At 39.4% G+C, this 19802-nt stretch overlaps 1 protein-coding gene across 4 annotated transcripts in view; it reads right to left on the bottom strand.

Annotated features, from left to right (window-relative positions):
- Window positions 1–19802, bottom strand: part of LOC108320010 (ribonuclease E/G-like protein, chloroplastic) — a 45513-nt gene that overhangs the window by 3093 nt on the left and 22618 nt on the right. For all 4 annotated transcript variants that reach the window (XR_008250317.1, XR_008250318.1, XM_017551349.2 and 1 more), the window contains 3 exons: window positions 15658–15730; window positions 11648–11760; window positions 11227–11346 (listed from right to left, as the gene is read on the bottom strand). Coding sequence is in view for 2 of the 4 variants with exons in the window: in XM_017551349.2 (XP_017406838.1) it covers window positions 11227–11346; window positions 11648–11760; window positions 15658–15730 (306 nt within the window). In the remaining 2 variants the exon portion in view is untranslated. The remainder of the gene's footprint in view (window positions 1–11226; window positions 11347–11647; window positions 11761–15657; window positions 15731–19802) is intronic.

The raw sequence follows: 19802 nt of genomic DNA, 5'->3' as shown, positions 1-19802 counted from the left end.
TGGAGCTAAACTTTCCAAACCAAGCACGTGGGGATTGCTTGAGGCCATATAGAGATCGATGCAATTTGCATACCATACCAGACTCCCCCTGAGCAACAAACCCTGGAGGTTGCTCCATATAAACTTCTTCCTCAAGATCACCATGTAGGAAGGCATTCTTGATATCCAATTGATGAAGTGGCCAGTGACGAATGGCTGCCATGGCAAAGAAGAGACGAATAGTAGTCATCTTGGCTACAGGAGAGAAAGTGTCACAATAATCAAGACCATAAACCTGAGTGTAACCTTTTGCAACAAGCCGAGCTTTGAGCCGATCAATTTCACCATCAGGGCCAACTTTAACTGCATACACCCATCGACAACCAACCGCCTTTTTTCCTGGGGGAAGGGGCACCAGCTCCCAAGTATTACTGTGGTCAAGAGCCTGCATTTTTGCAATCATAGCTTGTCGCCATCCAGGATGATCAAGTGCTTCTTTCACATTCTTGGGTATAACAACAGAGGACACTGAGGATAAAAGAGAAAAATAGGAGGGCGACAATCGATGATAGCTTAGAAAATTATAAATGGGATGAGGGTTCCGAGTGGAACGAGTACCTTTTCTGAGGACAATAGGCCATGCTGAATCATTTGCACCAGGAGGCGTGGGAGGAGGTGACGAGGGAGAAGAATCTGAAGTAGGAGATTCACCATTGTCTTGGGGAGGTGGACTATCCATTGGGGCCCTGTGTGGGATGATCTCAGTATGTGGAGAAACAGGTGTAGAAGGATTGTGATCATGACTGGGAATGACAGAGATAGTGGAGCTATTTGACTCAGCCATTGGAATAGGAAGGACCTGCTGGAGGATAGAAACATCCTGAACAGATGGAGAGAAGTAAGGAGTCTGTTCAAAGAATGTGACATTGGCAGACATGTAATACTTCTTAGTTTCAGGAGAGTAACACCGATATCCTTTTTGAAGTCGAGAATAGCCTAAGAAGACACATTTGAGAGCGCGAGCGGAGAATTTGTCTAGACCTGGAGACATGTCATGAACAAAACATACACAGCCAAACACTCGGGGAGATGTATGAAAGAGAGGATCATTAGGAAACAAAATGGAGAAAGGGACTTTATTATCAAGAGAGGAGGAGGGCATCCTATTAATAAGATAACATGCAGTTAAGATGGCATCCCACAGTGATGGACAGGAATATGGGCACTAAGCAAAAGGGTACGAGCAGTTTCAACCAAGTGTCTATTTTTTCGTTCTGCTATACCATTTTGCTGTGGTGTATGAGGACAAGTAGACTGATGTAAGATACCATGGGAACTCAAGATGGCAGAAAAGGAGGATGAGAAATACTCTTTTGCATTATCACTTCTTAATATTTTGATTACTTGACCAAATTGATTCTTGATTTCATTCAAAAAGGATGTAAAGATAGCTAACAATTCAGAACGATTTTTCATAAGATAAACCCAAGTACATCTTGAATATTCATCAATAAAGGTAACAAAATATCTAAAACCAAAGGAGGAGATACGACTAGGTCCCCATATATCAGAATGGATGATGGAAAAACTAGAATTACATATTGATTGAGACCTTTTAGGAAAGGAAGATCTAACATGTTTTCCTAATTGACATGACTCACATTCCAAGGTTTGGAGACCACTAAGTTCAGGACACATCTTTTTTAATTTGGACAAATGAGGATGGCCAAGTCGATCATGTAGCACTTTAGGATTAGGAGCAGCACAAGACACCCTTGGACGAGATCCAAAATGGTATAATCCGCCAGCTTCATATCCTTCTCCAATCTGTCTCCCCGAACCACGCTCCTGTATAACAAAAGATTTATGATCAAAGGTTATTGAACAATTTAACATTTTAGTCAACTGGCTTAAGGAAATTAAATTAAAAGGACAATTAGGGACAAAAAGGACTGAGTTGAGATTGAGGGAGGGAGACAAAGAAACATGACCGACTCCTTTGGAAGAAGTTTTAGATCCATTTGCAAAGGTTATGAAATGAGGTTTTTCTCGAAAGGAAATAGATGAGAACAAAGAGGTATTACCAGAAATGTGATCAGAAGCACCTGAGTCAATTACCCATGAATTTTGACATTCCATAGATTGAGAAACGCAGGCTGTTGATGTATTGGGAGATTGAGATGGTTGTGCCAAGCTGTTAGACTTTAACCTTAAATACTCTTGATATTCATCCTCAGAAAACATAGAAGTGGAGGTTTCAGTTTTCGAAGTGGAAGTTTCAGTCTTCGAAATATTGGCGGTTTTGGAAGGGAAACCATGTAAGGAGTAGCAATTCTCTTGAGTATGACCCATCCTTTTACAATATGTGCATTGAGTACGTCCCCGACCTCCTCGTCCTCCTCCTCTAGTGCCACGTCCTCCTCTTCCTCGTGTGGCAACCATGACAGATGGTTCCACTAGTTCATGCGCTTCTTGAGTTTGAGATACCGGGACACGCAGAAGGCGAGTGGTCAATGTTTCCATAGAGGGGACCTCATGACTAGTTAGAAGTTGATCTCTGAGATAATCAAAATCGGGATGTAGGGCACGAAGGATCAACACCATGTAGAATTTGTCTAGTTTCTTTTTTATATCCTCTAATGGATCTACTTCCAAAAACATCCTAAGTTCTTCGACAGCAGATTGGGCTTCAGCCATGAAGGACATCATATCATGGTCTGCCATTTTAAGAGATGCAAGTTTATTCGTAGTGTCATAGAGACGTTGAATATCGTTGGCATAAATGCTTTGGGCTTTCTTCCAAAAGGAGTGACAGGTTTTGAAAGCCCTCAAAGATACAAAAAGTTTGGGTTCCACTGATTGCCATAACAGGGCACACAACTGGAAATCTGCTTGTTTCCACTGATCAGCTTTTTCAGTAGGCACATGGCTTCCATCTCGCTCAAGGTGGTCATAATGCCCTTGGCCAAGGAACCACATTTCAACGACAGCAGACCATGATAGATAATTTTTTCCATTTAGCTTCTCGGAGGTAATTGATGGACTTCCAGAGAAGGAAAGAGTACTGCCAGACGCCATTTCTGAAGAAGACGAATAGTACTAACGAAGAACAAGAAAAACCTAAGGGTTTAGACGAAGGAAACTGTGACAGTGATGGACGACGGTGGCCGGCAACGGCGGGCGGTGGCCGGCGGTGACGGTGGCCGGACGGTGGCCGGCGACAGTGGCCAGCGACGGTGGCCGGACGGTGGCCGGCGACGGACGACGGTGGCCGACGGTTGATGGTGGCCGGCGGCGGGCAGCGGCGGGCAGCGGCGGGCAGCGGCAGGCAGCGGCGGGCAGCGGCGGGCGACAAAGAACTGTGGCGCCAGACAGATATATATTACGAGACAGAAACCAGAGCGGGATCGACCCGCTCTGATACCAACTTAAGATTGAAACTGTAAAATAATTCTAGAGGGCTTGATTGATCCCTCTCACAATCTTCTATTTATAAGAATAAATTGATACACAAGTACATGATAAATAGGGTAACCCTAGACACAATATAATCATGATAAATAGGGTAATCCTAGACATAATATAATCATGATAAATAGGGTAACCCTTGACACACTATAATGATGATAAAATAGGATAAATATCCTAACAGTTCTCTTATGAAAGACTAGATTAGAACAAATATGAAGAGCAACCTGCCTGATTGTCACATATAAGTGTCATTTGAATGACATCCTCCACTTGTAACTCTCTAAGCAATTGCTTAAGCTAAACAAACTCACAAGTGGCTGAGACCAAAATTCTATATTCTACTTCAGCACTAGATCTTGTCACAACACTTTATTTCTTGCTTTTCCAAGAGATCAAGTTACCACCAATGGAAACACGATATCCGGATGTAAACCTTCTATCAGAAGGAGATCATGCCCAATCAGAATAACAAACAACTTTTGTATGGTTATTGGATCTATATAACAACCCTTTTTTGGAAGCTCCTTTAATGTACTTTAATATAAGTAGACTGCATTCCAATGATCTTCACATGGGGAATTAAGAAATGGGCTTACCACATTGACTTCCAAAAAAATGTCAAGACAAGTTGCTGTAAGATAATTTAATTTCCAACTAATTCTATAATGCTCGGGATCTGACAGCTTCCCATGATTTGGTAAAAGTTTAGTATTAGGATCCATGGGTGTGTCAATAGATTTTGAGTTCATCAACCCAGTTTCCTCCAAAATCTCAAATTCATACTTCCTTTGAAATATAACAATATCATTGTTGGATTGTGCTACCTCAATACCTAAGAAATATCTGAGTTTGCCAAGATCTTTGGTCTGAAAATGGTGGCAAAGATGTTGGTTCGTTTGGGAGATGTCATGGTTGTCATTGTATGTAAGAACGATGTCATCAACATATACTATCAAGAAGACACATCCAGCACTCGAGTAATGATAAAATACTGAATGATCTGCCTCACACCGAGTCATATCAAATTGTTGAACAACATTGCTAAATTTTCCAAACCAGGCCCTAGGAGACTGTATTAGGCTATATAAGGATTTGCGAAGACGACATAAGGCTTCCCATGAGCAATAAATCCTAGAAGTTGCTCCATATAAATCTCTTCTTGCAAAGCTCCATTGAGTAACACATTTTTGACATCCAATTGATAAAGAAGTCATTATTGAAGAACAATCATGACTATATAAATAAACAAACACAAGATATCTTTGCCATTGGAGAAAATGTATCACCATAATCCAACTCAAAAATTTGTGTAACCTTTGACTATAAGACAGACTTTGAGGCGATTAATAATACCATTAGGGCCAACTTTGATAGCAAAAACCTACTTGCAACCTGTTAGATGTTAAGTTGTGTGTTTATGTTAATTGGGCTTAGCCCATTCTGTATTTAGGGTTTAACCCTTGTCTTACATTATAAATAAACTACCCTATGTGTATGCTAAACACATAAGGGAGATTTCTCCTAATCTTCTCTACTATTTCACATGGTATCTAGAGCTTAGGTTTTATTCCAGCCAGTTCCACAGTCTCCGGTACACATCGCCGCCGCCGTTGCCGCTGCTGCCGTCGCCGCCGCCACCGCCACCGCCGCCACCGTCACCGGAGTTCCAGAATCGATCGACGACCACACCATCGGAATCGTCTCGGCCGGGCGACCACCGTGGTACAAAGATCGCGGCGAACGGACCACCCACGCGCCTGCACACGCCGCCGGAAAGGTCACCAGATCCGCCGCTTCCCGTCGCGCGTGCTGGTGCGTCGCCGGCGAGATCCGCCGCCGACCAGGATCGTCATGCTCGCCACCTCGTCCTCTTTCTGGATTTGTTGTCGTTGCGTCAATCGGAGCACTTTGGACTTTTTTAGGGTTTCTCCCTCTCCATGGCTGTCCAACTTGATGATCGGAGTCGGTCTCACCAGCCAGGTAAAGGACGTCCAAAATGTGACCACTGTGGCAAGCTAGGCCACAAAATTGATAGATGTTATGCGCTTCATGGACGTCCTCCTCGACCTATAGCAATGGCTAATTCTGATCCACCTCCCCGATCACCGTCTGCTGTACTCTTTCAGGAATTTCTCAGATGGTATGAGGACCGTCAGCACTCTAGTTCCACTACATCTGCTTCTGTTATACGCACAGGTACTCCTTTTGTTGGTCTGACTCACTCTCTCGGATCTTGGGTCCTTGACTCAGGCGCCACCGATCATATCACTGGTAACAAGTCCTTGTTTTCTTCCTTGTCATGTCCGGATAATTTACCCTCGGTAACGATGGCTGATGGGTCTAGAGTCTCATCTCATGGTATTGGTACTGTTCATATTTTTCCGTCCATATCCATTGATAATGTACTTTATGCCCTGGGTCTCCTTTTAACTTATTGTCCGTAAGTCGTCTAACTCGTTCCCTTAATTGTGTTATTTCATTTACCAAAGATTCTGTTTGGTTGCAGGACCGGAGTTCGAAACACATGATTAGCACAGGATGTGAGTCTCATGGCCTATATCATCTCAGCCCTTCTCCACATGCTGGCGTAATCATGGAGTCACCATCCCTTCTTCATGCTCAGTTAGGTCATCCCAGTCTTGCCAAACTGCAGCAATTTGTTCCGAGTCTGTCGAAATTATCAAGTTTGTCGTGTGAGTCTTGTCAGTTAGGTAAACATACTCGTAGTTCCTTTCCTCGTAGTGTTTCACAACGAGCGTCATCCCCCTTTTCATTGGTTCATTCTGATATTTGGGGACCTAGTCGTGTTAAGTCAACTTTAGGATTTCAGTATTTTGTTACCTTTATTGATGACTATTCCAGATGTACTTGGTTGTTTCTCATGAAGAATCGTTCTGAGTTGTTTTCTATTTTTCAATCTTTTTTCAATGAAATAAAAACTCAGTTTGGGGTTTCTATTCGCACTTTACGCAGTGATAATGGCCGTGAATACCTTTCTCAACCGTTTAAACATTTCATGGCTTCTCATGGCATTCTTCACCAAACCTCATGTGCCTATACCCCTCAACAACATGAGGGTGGCTGAGCGCAAGAATAGACACCTTATTGAAACAACTCGTAGCCTTCTCATTCATGGTCAAGTACCCTCACGTTTTTGGGGTGATGCTGTTCTCACGGCATGTTATCTTATCAACCGCATGCCATCTTCCATCCTAGATAACAAAATCCCTCATTCTATCTTATTTCCTCAAGACCCTCTACATCCATTACCTTTTAGAGTTTTTGGGTCTACATGTTTTGTTCATGATTTTAGTCCTGGTCTTGATAAGTTATCTCCTAGGTCTCACAAATGTGTCTTCTTAGGATTTCCACGGTCACAAAAGGCCTATAAGTGTTTTTCCCCTTCCCTCAATCGTCATTTTACCTCTCCTAATGTCACTTTTGATGAATCTTCTTTTTACTTTACACATCTATCTTCTAGTTTTGTACCTCTCCCTGTTACTATTGATATTCCTCTTATCTATGATCCTCCTGGTGATGCTCCACCCATTTTGTCTCCTCCTTCTTTAGACTCTCATTCACCACAGGATCGTCCTTCACCACCACCCCTTCAGATTTATAGTCGCCGCAATTGTCTCCCTCATGACTCACTTCCAGTGCCACCTCCTGTGTCTCCTCCGGCTCTCCAGCAAATGAGTCTGACTTGCCTATTGCCCTCCGTAAAGGTATACGCTCTACCCGTAACCCTTCCCCCCATTATATTGTTCTTAGTTACCATAGATTATCTCCATCTTTTTACACTTGTCTCTCATCCATTTCTTCTGTGTCAATTCCTAAATCTGTGGGTGATGCCTTAACTCATCCTGGCTGGCGTCAAGCTATGCTGGATGAATTAAGTGCTTTACAGAAAAGTGGAACTTGGGAGCTTGTCCAATTACCATGTGGAAAGTCTGTTGTTGGTTGCAGGTGGGTGTATGCTGTCAAGGTTGGCCCTGATGGCACAATTGATCGTCTGAAAGCTCGACTGATTGCCAAAGGCTACACAAAGATTTTTGGTTTGGATTATGGTGATACTTTTTCTCCAGTGGCAAAAATGACCTTTGTTCGCCTATTCATTGCCATGGCCGCTCTTCGACAATGGCCTCTTTACCAACTTGATGTCAAAAATGCTTTCTTAAATGGTGATTTGCATGAAGAAATTTATATGGAGCAACCGCATGGCTTTGTTGCTCAGGGAGAGTCATCTGGATTGGTATGTCGTCTTCGCAAATCCTTATATGGCCTAAAACAATCTCCTCGAGCCTGGTTTGGTAAATTCAGCTGTGTTGTTCAACAATTTGGTATGTCTCGCAGTGAAGCAGATCATTCAGTGTTCTATCGCCACTCAAGTACTGGATGTATTTACTTAATAGTATATGTGGATGATATTGTTCTCACAGGAAGTGACTATCTCAGCATCTCTCAGATGAAACAACACCTTTGTCATCATTTTCAAACCAAAGATCTTGGCAAACTCTGGTACTTTTTGGGTATTGAAGTAGCACAATCCAATGATGGTATTGTCATATCTCAGAGGAAGTATGCGTTAGACATCTTGGAGGAAACAGGGTTAATGAACTGTAAATCTGTTGAGACACCTATGGACCCTAACATCAAAATCCAACCAAATCAGGGGGAGCCTTTCTCAGATCCTGAACGGTACAAAAGATTAGTTGGCAAATTAAACTATCTTACTGTTACGCATCCTGACATTTCCTTCGCAGTTAGTGTGGTGAGTCAATTTCTAAACTCCCCATGTGAAGACCATTGGGATGCAGTTGTTCGCATACTGAAGTATATTAAAGGATCACCTGGAAAAGGTTTGCCATATGGCCCTAACAATGATACAAAAATCGTTTGCTATTCAGATGCTGATTGGGCTGGTTCCCCTTCTAATAGGAGGTCTCCTTCTGGATATTGTGTCTCTATTGGTGGCAACCTGATATCTTGGAAAAGTAAGAAGCAAAGTGTTGTAGCAAGGTCCAGCGCAGAAGCAGAATATAGAGCTATGGCATCTACTACTTGCGAGCTTGTGTGGCTTAAACAATTACTTAGTGAATTGAAATCTGGAGATGTCACTCACATGACACTTATATGTGATAATCAAGCTGCTCTTCATATTAGCCCTAACCCTGTCTTCCATGAGAGAACCAAGCACATTGAAGTTGATTGTCATTTTATTAGAGAAAAAATCATATCCGGAGATATCAAGACTGAGTTCGTTAACTCAAGCAACCAGTTGGCAGATATATTCACCAAGTCCTTACGAGGACCTAGAATTGACTATCTTTGTAACAAGCTTGGAACATATGATTTATATGCTCCAGCTTGAGGGGGAGTGTTAGATGTTAAGTTGTGTGTTTACGTTAATTGGGCTTAGCCCATTCTGTATTTAGGGTTTAACCCTTATCTTACATTATAAATAAACTATCCTATGTGTATGCTAAACACATAAGGGAGATTTCTCCTAATCTTCTCTACTATTTCACACAACCAACAACAGATTTCCTGAACAATAATAGGACAAGCTCCCCAGTTGCACTATTCTGAGAAACACTTAGTTAATCTAGCATGGCATGGCACTAACCAAGATGGGCTAAGGCATCATTGATAAATTTTGGAATGGCTACAAAATAAATAGATGAAAGACAAGTATAAAAAGGTGAACATAATCTAAGATAACTCAAAGCAATATAATGTGGAGAGGGATTACAGGTAGAACAGATATCTTTTTGGAGGGCAATTGGAAGATCGGACTCAATTGTCAAAGCCAGAGGAGACAAAGTAGTTGGCCCTTGAATTGAGTCACTTAGTGGTTGTTGAGAACAATGTCTGTGACTATAAACCTAAAGTGGTGGTGGAGAAGAATTGATGGTGGTGGTGGTGGACAAGGCACTATTGGAGACCACAAATAAAAGGAATATTGATTGTACTAGGAATATTGACTATTAAATGGAGACATATCAAAAGAAGAGTGACCTTTAAAATAAAAAGAAGACTCATTGAAAGTGACATCTGCAAAAAACAAATAGCGATTAAGAGAAGGAAAAAAACACATGTATCCTTTTTGTGATATAATAAATCCTAAAAGAACACATTTGTGTGATCAAGGATATAACTTATCAAGACCAGGACTAAAATTATGAACAAAACATGTAAACTCCAAAACTTTTAGAAGGATGAAGAGGTTCATAAGAAAATAAAATAGAATGGGGTATTTTATTATCTAAAAGCGAAAAGGGCATGCCATTAATGACATAACAAGCAGTAAGAAAAACATCACCACAAAAATATTGAGGAACTGCACCATGAATTAAAAGAGTGCGAGTTGTTTCAATAAAACGTCTATTCTTGCGCTTAGCCACCCTATTTTGTTAAGGTGTATAAGAACATGGAGTTTGATGGAGAATGCCATGAGAAGCCATAAATTGTCTAAAAGAATGAGAAAGATATTTGTGGCCATTATCACTTTGCAAAGTTTGAATAAAAACACCAAATTGAGTTTTAATTTCATTAAAAAAAGATTGGAATATATGACATAATTCAAAACGATTTTTTGTTAAAAACAAACAAGTACATCTAGAATAATCATCAATAAAAGTAACAAAATATTGGAAACTTAAATTAGACTTAACACGACTAGGTCTCCAAATGTCAGAATTAACTAAGGCAAAAGGGGACAAACACGTTGGGAGACAGTATGAGGAAAGGAACTAAGATTGTGATTGTCTAATTGACACGACTCACACCAAACTAAATAACTTGGATAAGTTGAAAACAAAATGTTGCAATTTGACAAGATTGGGATAACTTAATTGAGCATGCAAAAGAGATGAAGACTCTATAAGTGCACCATTATGTGTAGAAGGGCAGAGATGATAAAGACCATGAAACTTACATCCGGTGCCAATCACCTATCTCAAACTCACCATGAAGCCATAGATGAATAGGAGAGAGAAACCCTAAAAATCCAAGTTTCTCCAATCAAGGCAACTAGGCCAGATCTGGAGAGGAGAGGTCGCGGCGAGTCCAGCGGTGGTGATTGGTGTCGAAGAAGATGATGCATGCTCCGCCACATGTGGCTGGAAATGACGGTGTCTGCAAACTTCAACAGGTGTGTGTGGTCTAGACTCTAATAGCGACAATCTCGACAGTGTTGGGGTTGCCTAGCCAAGACAAGCAGAACCATGTGGTCGCCGATCGAAACTGAAGCTCCAGTGACAGCAACGACAGTTGCAAAGGACAAGGACGATGAAAATTTTTCAAAAGAACCAGGCTCTAGATATCATATTGAATATAGTGAAAAAACTATGTATGGGATTAATCTCCCTTGTGTAGAAAATACACATAGGGTATTGTATTTATAATAAATGAAATATGAGCACAACCCAAAATACAAATAAAGAATAATAACAAAATAACTGAAGATAAAAAATAAAGATACTATATCTATCTACGATATCTAATAATTTAATATATCTAACAAGTATCAACACTATGCCAATGGACAGAACATTATGATCTTGGGAGACAAATTACCAATAACTAAGAAAGAATAAAAATATATTGCACCAACAACTAGGACACGCTAGAAAGAAATTATTGGTTCCAGTTGCTTAGAAATGTCAAATAGAACTCTTCAACTGTCCCACTCCTAGGTCTGAGGTTTTTCTCTTTTTGTTTTCTCTTGATGATTCTAGCTGAAACAAAACTCTGGGATTGAAAGTTTCTACTTACAAGAAGCCGACAGATTTGCTGTTCAATCTTTGAGAAGGATGTCTCTAAAGCTTCCACCCTGCCTGTGGCATGGCAACAAGCACATGGTTCACTAATCATGAATGTCACGCTTGGCCGCACCTGTCAAACAATGGTAAAAAGCATTGGCAATTCATTTTAATAAAAATGAAAAATGCATTTCAAGCATTATTATTTTCAATCTATAGACATTTGAAGAGTTGAAACAAGCATGAAGTATGGTGATCTGTAAGTTTGGTACTACTAAGTTATACTTAAATAAAACCAAAAGAAAACTATATACAAAAGAAAAATGGGGAAGATCACATAATGTTTTGAATGACACACATCTTCCTATTTGAACACTTGTGTTTGATACATGGGATAACAAATAGCTAATATTCACCATAGACAAGCAACCTACCCTCTTCCGAGTTATTTCCATAAGTCCATGTCTGGACAATTCAGAGACCTTCACCATTGATTTATCTCTCTCAATGGCTTTCTTGACTTCTTCATAGACCAATCTTTTATTTGCTGATCAAGAAGAATCCAAATTTAATAAATACATGAATTGATAAGGACTTCAAGAATAACAACACCAAGAAAGATGTTAAACTTATATATTTCATACTTAAATATCATCATCAAACTTAAACTAGAGAACTTTATACACTTAAACGAGAGAGATTGTTTCCACTGAGCCCTTGAGGCATAGCCTCAATCAGTCAGATGGAGAATAGTTCACAGGAAAATAACATTTTAATCAGTGAGAATACTGTTTGAGAGCAAGAGGGACACTAAAATTAATAGTCATGCTTAATTTTAATGTGCCAAATTCAAGCTAAATAATCCATCAATAATAAAATTTTGTTGCCATTGATAACTAATTTGCAACAATACACATAATACCATGCATGCATACAATTCAGGTAGAAAAATTCTGCATGTTCATGACTAGTGAGCTTATAAGGGGAAGATTAAAAGCTATGCATTCTTAAATATGCCACGGTTAAAAATAACAAAAAAAAGTTCCCATGAAAACTGATGTTGTGTGGGTTTAATATGCACACATATCCATATATCTTCCCATTAGTAAGATATTGTCTGCTTTGGGCTAAGCTCTCATGGATTTGCTTTTGGTACCACTCCAAAAGGCCTCTTACTAAGGGATGTATCTTATGTGTATATAAACCCATGTGTATTTCATATTTTATCCGATGTGGGACTTTGTTTGTACCCAACATCCTGTGGAAAATAAGACTAATTTATTATTCTCAATCATAAAAAATACATTCTGATACTTTCTATTTGTAATAATCTAATTCTCCTAAAAAGGAAAATAAGGAAACTAGGAAAGTAAAATAAAATAAAGATTATATATCGATTTCCTCTAATTAAGAAGATTCTAAAGATATTATCTAAAAATTACAACACGCCCCCTCAAGCTGGATCATACAAGATTGTATGAACCAAGCTTGAAATAGTCAAACTCAATTGTAGAGAACGTCAATAAACCAAATTGGACAGCAATGGACGAGGGCGAACTAGCACCATGAAACTTCAACTTGGACAGCAATGAACGAGAGCGAACTAGCACCATGAAACTTCAACTTGGACAGCAATGGACGAGGGCGAACTAGCACCATGAAACTTCAACTTGGACAGCAATGAACGAGAGCGAACTAGCACCATGAAACTTCAACTTGGACAGCAATGGACGAGGGCGAACTAGCACCATGAAACTTCAACTTGGACAGCAATGGACGAGGGAGATTTCCATCAAAAATGGATGATGACTTGCAGCGGCAAACAACAACAAACTACAAGAACAGATGAAGGGCCTCCAGTGGCGAACAGTAACAAACTGTAGGGACTGGATTGCCATCAATAGTGGCGAACAACAACAAAACTTCAAGAACATGATTTCCATGAGTAACATATGGGAGGCCTTCAAAGGCTAACAACCACAAACCTGTAGGGACTTAACTACCCTAAACAGCAACAAACCTTCAGGGACTTAACTGCCCTAAACAGCAACAGACCTGCAGGGATTATACTACCCTGCAGCGGCACTAAAAGGCTAACAGCCAAAAACCTGTAGGGACTTTAACCACCCTGAACAACAACAAACCTTAAGGGACTTAACTACCCTAACAACAACGAACCTTTAGGGACTTAACTGCCCTAAACAGCAACAAACTTGCAGGAATTGAACTGTCTGCAGTGGCTAACAACAACAAATATATAGGGACTCAACCACCCTACAGCGGCTGAAACAGCAACAAACCTTCAGGGACTAACTACCCTGCGGTGGCTGAAACTTTTCTTCCCCTCACGACTGAACGACATATGCATGTCAATGACAGAACGTGAAGGTGGAAGAACTGGTGAGAACCGATCCATACGAGGGACAAATCTGAATCCCATAACTTCGAAAGAGTCAATTCAGCGGGCGGTCTCAAAGAACAAGTCTAAGTGAGCTGTTATAACAAAGCATTGACAGTGAAGAGAGCCTTTCACATTAGTGATGGTAGAAACCAAAAAACACCAAATATCGAAGACACTTTGGAGGTCCTAAGTTCTCTACTGGACTACTCCCAAATGGTGATACTTACACTGTATCACAAAAGTACGGGCTAAACTCTAGCCCAAGAAGAAAGTTCTCGGCAGGGGCTGAAAAATATTTCCCCCCACCGCAAACAGCGAAAACTCTTGATCAAAGAAAATGCGGAAGCTTATTGAGGCGGCAACGACAAACTGCAAAGGTTGCAAATACTGACTGCGGTGACAGCGACTGACTGCGCCGACGGCTGACTGCCCCTATGCCGACTGTGGTAGTAGCGGAACGAAGCACTATTGCTTGAGAAACAGAAACGAAGTGAGAACCCATTGGTGATAGGAGGAGGAAAGGTCCTGGTCATTTGGTGGAGGCATAAACCAGAACGCACGCACCAAACCAGAACACAGAAACGAGAGGGAGGTCCGGCGATGCAAAAGTGTGTAGCGAGCAACGACAGAGGCAGCGGCCTTCTTCTGAGTAGCCTTCTTCTTGCTAGCGTCCGACACCATCCTTAATCGCTAATCGAAGACGAATTAAGAGGATCAGAAAGGAGAGACGAAAATAGATCTAAAATACGACCTAGGGTTTAGCGGAACAAAGAGAAATAAAAACCGAACCCGAGAGAAAGATTAGGTTCGAGGTTTGCGTTTTTGAAGGAGGTAGTAGTGGAGACAACGAAGATGACAACAATGGCTGCTATGGAGGGTCAGAACAGAGAGGAGGAGGTCCGGCGAGTCGACCGGAAGCGGCACGGTGTGATTCCGACACCGGGACAGCGGCGCGTGACAAAAACACACACGAGATCTGACGAAGAGAGGAGGCGCGTGACGACGCATGCGGAGGAGTATGAGACGGCGACCACCAGTGTTAGGTTGCGCTCGAAGAGACGATCCAGATCCGGTGGTCACCGGTCGGAACTGCGACGGTGGCCAGCGGCGGACGGTGGCGGACGATGACCGGCGACGGATAGCGGCGTTGCACAACGGAGTAAGCAGCGAAGGCAGTGGCCTTTCTTGGATTCTTCAAAGAAGAGACTTTCGGTCTCTTTGATTCAACTAGCAGCCAATAAGAATGTTAAAAGGTGCAAAAATTGATTGGGCATCAACATATCTAAAGCACCAGTTTCAATTACTGGTCCGAAAGGGAATGGGTTCGAATCCCATTCTGAGACAAATTCTGGAAGTATAGCTTATAGCTAGGTCAGATTGAACTCTGGAAGTATAGCTTATAGCTAGGTCAGATTGAACTCTGGAAGTATAGCTTATAGCTAGGTCAGATTGAACTCTGGAAGTATAGCTTATAGCTAGGCCAGATTCTGGAAGCACAGTTTTGTGTAGCTGTTATCAGAAGGACAAACGTGTTGGTAATGCTGGGGAAAAAGCTAGAATTCTAAGGTAGAACTTGACTAGGGCAATTGGAGCCCATTAAAACCATATGTTAAAGAAGAGACTTTTAGGGGGCTGCCGGCCGCCGACAGACAACAGCGGAAGCGGATCAGACAAGCTCTAATACCATGTGGAAAATAAGACTAATTTATTATTCTCAATCATAAAAAATACATTCTGATACTTTCTATTTGTAATAATCTAATTCTCCTAAAAAGGAAAATAGGGAAATAAAGGGAAATAGGGAAACTAGGAAAGTAAAATAAAATAAAGATTATATATCTATTTCCTCTAATTAAGAAGATTCTAAAGATATTATCTCAAATTACAACGAAAACTACCAAGTAGGATTATTTAAAATTTTAGTCAGTGATTTTGAAACTGCAATCAGTACTACGAAAATATTTTAAAAGTATATCAGAGAGATGCCTTCTTTAAGTAACTAAATACTTCAAATGCACAAACAAGTGAGAGATTCCCACTCACCTTCATCTGTCATATCAATGAAATCTACTACAATGATACCACCAATATCCCGTAGTCGCAACTCCCTTGCAATCTGTAATGCATGCTTCCAATAAAAAAATTGAACTGCTTGACATGAAATTATGTTGCAAAACAAAAACAAAAGCATGTATACTTGTACTTAAAATAAAAGAGTACTCCAATTATAGACCTGTTTCTTTGTCCAATTTTATGTTTAAAATTATGACAATGATCCTTGCTGACAGAATCAATTCATAGCTGATAAACTTATTTCTAGTCAGCAAAGAGGCTTTCTCAAGGATAGGAACATTTCTTATTGTAGAGTACTTTCCCAAGGGATTAATTTGCTTAGGAAAAGACATTATGCCGGTAATAATGGATATCAAAAAAGCTTTTGATACTCTTTAAGTGGGATTTCACTCTTCAAGTTTTGCATCAGTTTGGCTTCTGTCCTCAGCTATGTCTATGGGTCAAGTTGGTGCTGCAATCTGCCAAGATTTTTATTTCTGTCAATCACAAAGCTGTTGGTTTCTTTCCAGTTCTGAAGAAGTTGGACAAGGGTATATATTATCCCCAATTCTCTTGTCTTGCAAAAGAAGTTTTAAGTCGTGCCATTACTCTTTTGTCTCCACAGAAAATTCTTCTCCCTATGATAAGACCTTATGGTATGTGTTTTCCAGCTCACATTATATGCTAATGATGCTACCATTTTTCATAGGTTAACCAAGTCAAACTTGCAGCAGTTGTGCAATGATAGAGGACTATCCATTGAGTCCATACAAGAACTTGAGGAGGAGCCTTTGGCATTAAAAGGACATGAAGGCATAAAGATCATGCCCTGGAGCACGATTATAGAATAGTTTTAGACAAATAAAAGTATTTGTAAATTTCTTTTATTTTTTTCAGTTTTTATTTTATGTTTTTGGGCTTGGGCTTTCTTTTAGGGTTTCTAGGTTTTCTTAAACTTATGTGCCTATATATAGAGGTACCAAAAATTGATGTAAACACTTTTAATCATATATTAAATTTTATTTCATTAAAGAGAGATTCTCTTTGTTCTTGACTTAGACCTCATATTCTAATCAAAGGTTGATATCTTTGTGATTAATCTTCCTTGACTTATCAGTTTTATTGATTGAGGTGTCTCTATTATTGGTTCTCATCAAAGAGTAACTTTTTGTGGCAAATCTTTACTTACCAATCTACTAGATTGTGGGTTATATCATTCATGTTTATATTTCTGAAGAAATTCAAAGTCAAAAATTATCGTAATTTTTCCTAGATAGGATTGTATCATGCACCTTTTCCAATCTTATAAAGATAATGCTGATCAGGAAGTCAATATTACTTTATATTTCTGGTTGGACACATTCTAGGAAGAAAGTTGTGGTTGATACTCTTGGTTTCTCAGAAAATTCATTGGCTTTTAATAATTTGGGTATTACTATTTTTGTTGGTAAACCTCTCCTAGAATTCATTTGCAAGGTTTGGCTTATAGAATTAAGGAAAAGCTTCATGCTTGGAAAGGCTTTTTGCTGTCATATAGGGGCAGGATAATTCTCATATCTTCCGTTATCAACAACTTTTTGCACTACTTTAGAGTTTACTCGTGGCCCAAGGGTTGATTAAAACCATGGAATTCTGGATGAGAAACTTTATGTGGACTAGCAATGTTACAATGTGAAGTTGGTCACTGTTTATTGGAAGCAATCTTGTCGGTCTATCAAGGAGGTTTGGGCCGTAAACCCTTGTATGCTCTTAATCAAGCTCCTTTGATGAAACTTAGCATGGATTTTCTTGATTTTGACTTCGAATTGGCCAGAATTCTTAAGTTGAGAGTCGTGATTTTTACCGTCAATCATCTGTTTGGCATGGTATTAAGCACAGTGTTGCTTTGATTATTCATAACTCCACTTGGCAGATTGGTAATGGTCAAAGGGTTAACTATTCCAATAGTTGATTGACTTGGGATTCGTAAGCATTTACACAACAATTTGGAGGATGCACCCTTTAATATCAAATATATCCTGGTCTATAACTGATGCTATTAGTTCTAAAGATCCCGCTCTCACTGTTGCAATCTCCCTTTTAATTTGACATCAGTTTGATATCGAGGACCATCTTAGATGAAATGGCTCTTCAGATGGTATTCTCAGCCTCAAAACTGAATATAATTTCCTTGTGAATCAGCCAACTCTCTAAATGTTTCAACACAGGTTTGGAGCAAATTTAATCCTCCTTCTATCTCTTCTTGCTTGGCATATTTAACATAATAGACTGCCTATAGATGATAACTTAATCAAGCGTGGTATGGACAGTGTTTCTTGTTGTCATTTTTGTGGTGGTGCTGCTGAAACTGATCGACACGTGTTCTTTGAGTGCACATTTGCTTCACCTCTATGGGCCTGGCTTACCAGCTCTTTCCACTGTCACTTTGCTACTGATTTCATCTCTTCTGTTCTTTGTTTCTTTCAAAGATGCTTGAGTGCTCGAGTCAAGACTGTAATGCAGGCCTCTTTCGTTGGTGTGATGAAAGCTATATGGATAACCAGAAACAAGTTCTGCTTCGATAAACATATAGCATCCTATGTATGTTCATAATGCCTTATTTGCAATGGTGATGGGTGTGATTTTGGCTATGGAAGTTGCCACTCCAAAGGCTGAACTAAATTTTTTATTGAGTGTGATTCTCAACTAGTGATTCAAAATATGTTCCAATAATTCTATTATTCTTTGGGGTATCCATAGTAGATAGTTGAACTGTTTAGTAAATAGTAATATTATGTGTATTCATGTTTCACACATTTTAGGGAGGATAATCAATGTGTTGATAAACATGTTGAGTTTCAAACTAGATCTCAGGGTGTTACTTCGTAGGAGAATGTTCCTAGTTTCATTAGTTCAAAGTTTTCAGGAATAGATTTTGTTGTTAGTCTAACAATAACTAGTGATAAAGCTAATTTAGAATATATAAGTGGGTGCAAACCTCACCTTACAAGTTGATTTTGTAGGGTTGAGTTAAGCTTAAAATCCACTTCTTAACATAGTATCAGAGTCATGGTTTAGAGCCTATCCTAGAAAAATTTGTTGTTTGTTGAACATATTATTCCACCCGCTATCGAACTACCCATTAATGTCTAGTCCCATGCATGATATGTATATACCTTGGCATGAAGGGGTGTATTGGAAGTCTCACATTGATGAATGATAAGACCAGTTTAAAGTATATAAGTAGGTGCAAATCTCACTTTACAAACTGGTTTTGTGGAGTTGAGTTAGACTTAAAGTCTACTTTTTAAAAGATTTTATTTACCTTTATACAGGGTTAGGGATTAGTTGTGGGTCAGATGTGGTCTCCTCACTCATTTCCACCTTTTCCTCTTTTTTATGATATTTTGAGATGTTTCATAGGATTGATATTGCTTGTGGTGCCAACATAGTTCGTATGACAAGCAACATAGTGATGCCTTAGCATTCAATTCTATTAAAATAAATAAATAAAAACAGTATACTTTTTACTTGATACTTGAGTGCAAAAATTTATATTAATAACAACTCAAAGTTTAACTCCAAATTAAATATTAAATTTTTAGAATTTATTGTGAAAAGGAATTCATGGACTATTCGGAAATATACCAGGAATTATTCCACTTTAATGGATGTTCCGAATATATATTATAAGATAGCAAGAAACTAATGTAGATTGAAGAATAAACAGTTCTGTAGGGTAACAAACAAATAGAAATGTTGAAAGGATCAGCAACAAAACAGGTTCCGAAGGATGGTACTGCTCTGGTGGTGTACTTGGTTGAGAAGAGAGAAACTAAGAATGTAATGAATTAGGAGTGTTGGGTACACAATAATATTCTTATTCATAATAAAAAAAAAGATAACTATAAGGAACAAAATATCTAATAAAACGAAATATTTGATAAGATATTTCCCAATCAAATCATATCATATCATATCTATAATAATCAAATCATATCATATCATATCTATAATAATCAAATCATATCATATCATATCTATAATAATCAAATCATATCATATCATATCTATAATAATCAAATCATACCTCTAACAAGCAGAATTTGTCAGGGAAAAAAGGAAACTAGAGACTAAAGCTTATGTGACACAAATAA

The sequence above is a fragment of the Vigna angularis genome, chromosome 7 (genome assembly GCF_016808095.1).
Source record: "Vigna angularis cultivar LongXiaoDou No.4 chromosome 7, ASM1680809v1, whole genome shotgun sequence".
In the NCBI taxonomy this organism is placed as follows: Eukaryota; Viridiplantae; Streptophyta; class Magnoliopsida; order Fabales; family Fabaceae; genus Vigna; species Vigna angularis.
Note: the sequence above shows the minus strand (reverse complement) of the source record. Positions and strands in the feature narration are given on the sequence as shown.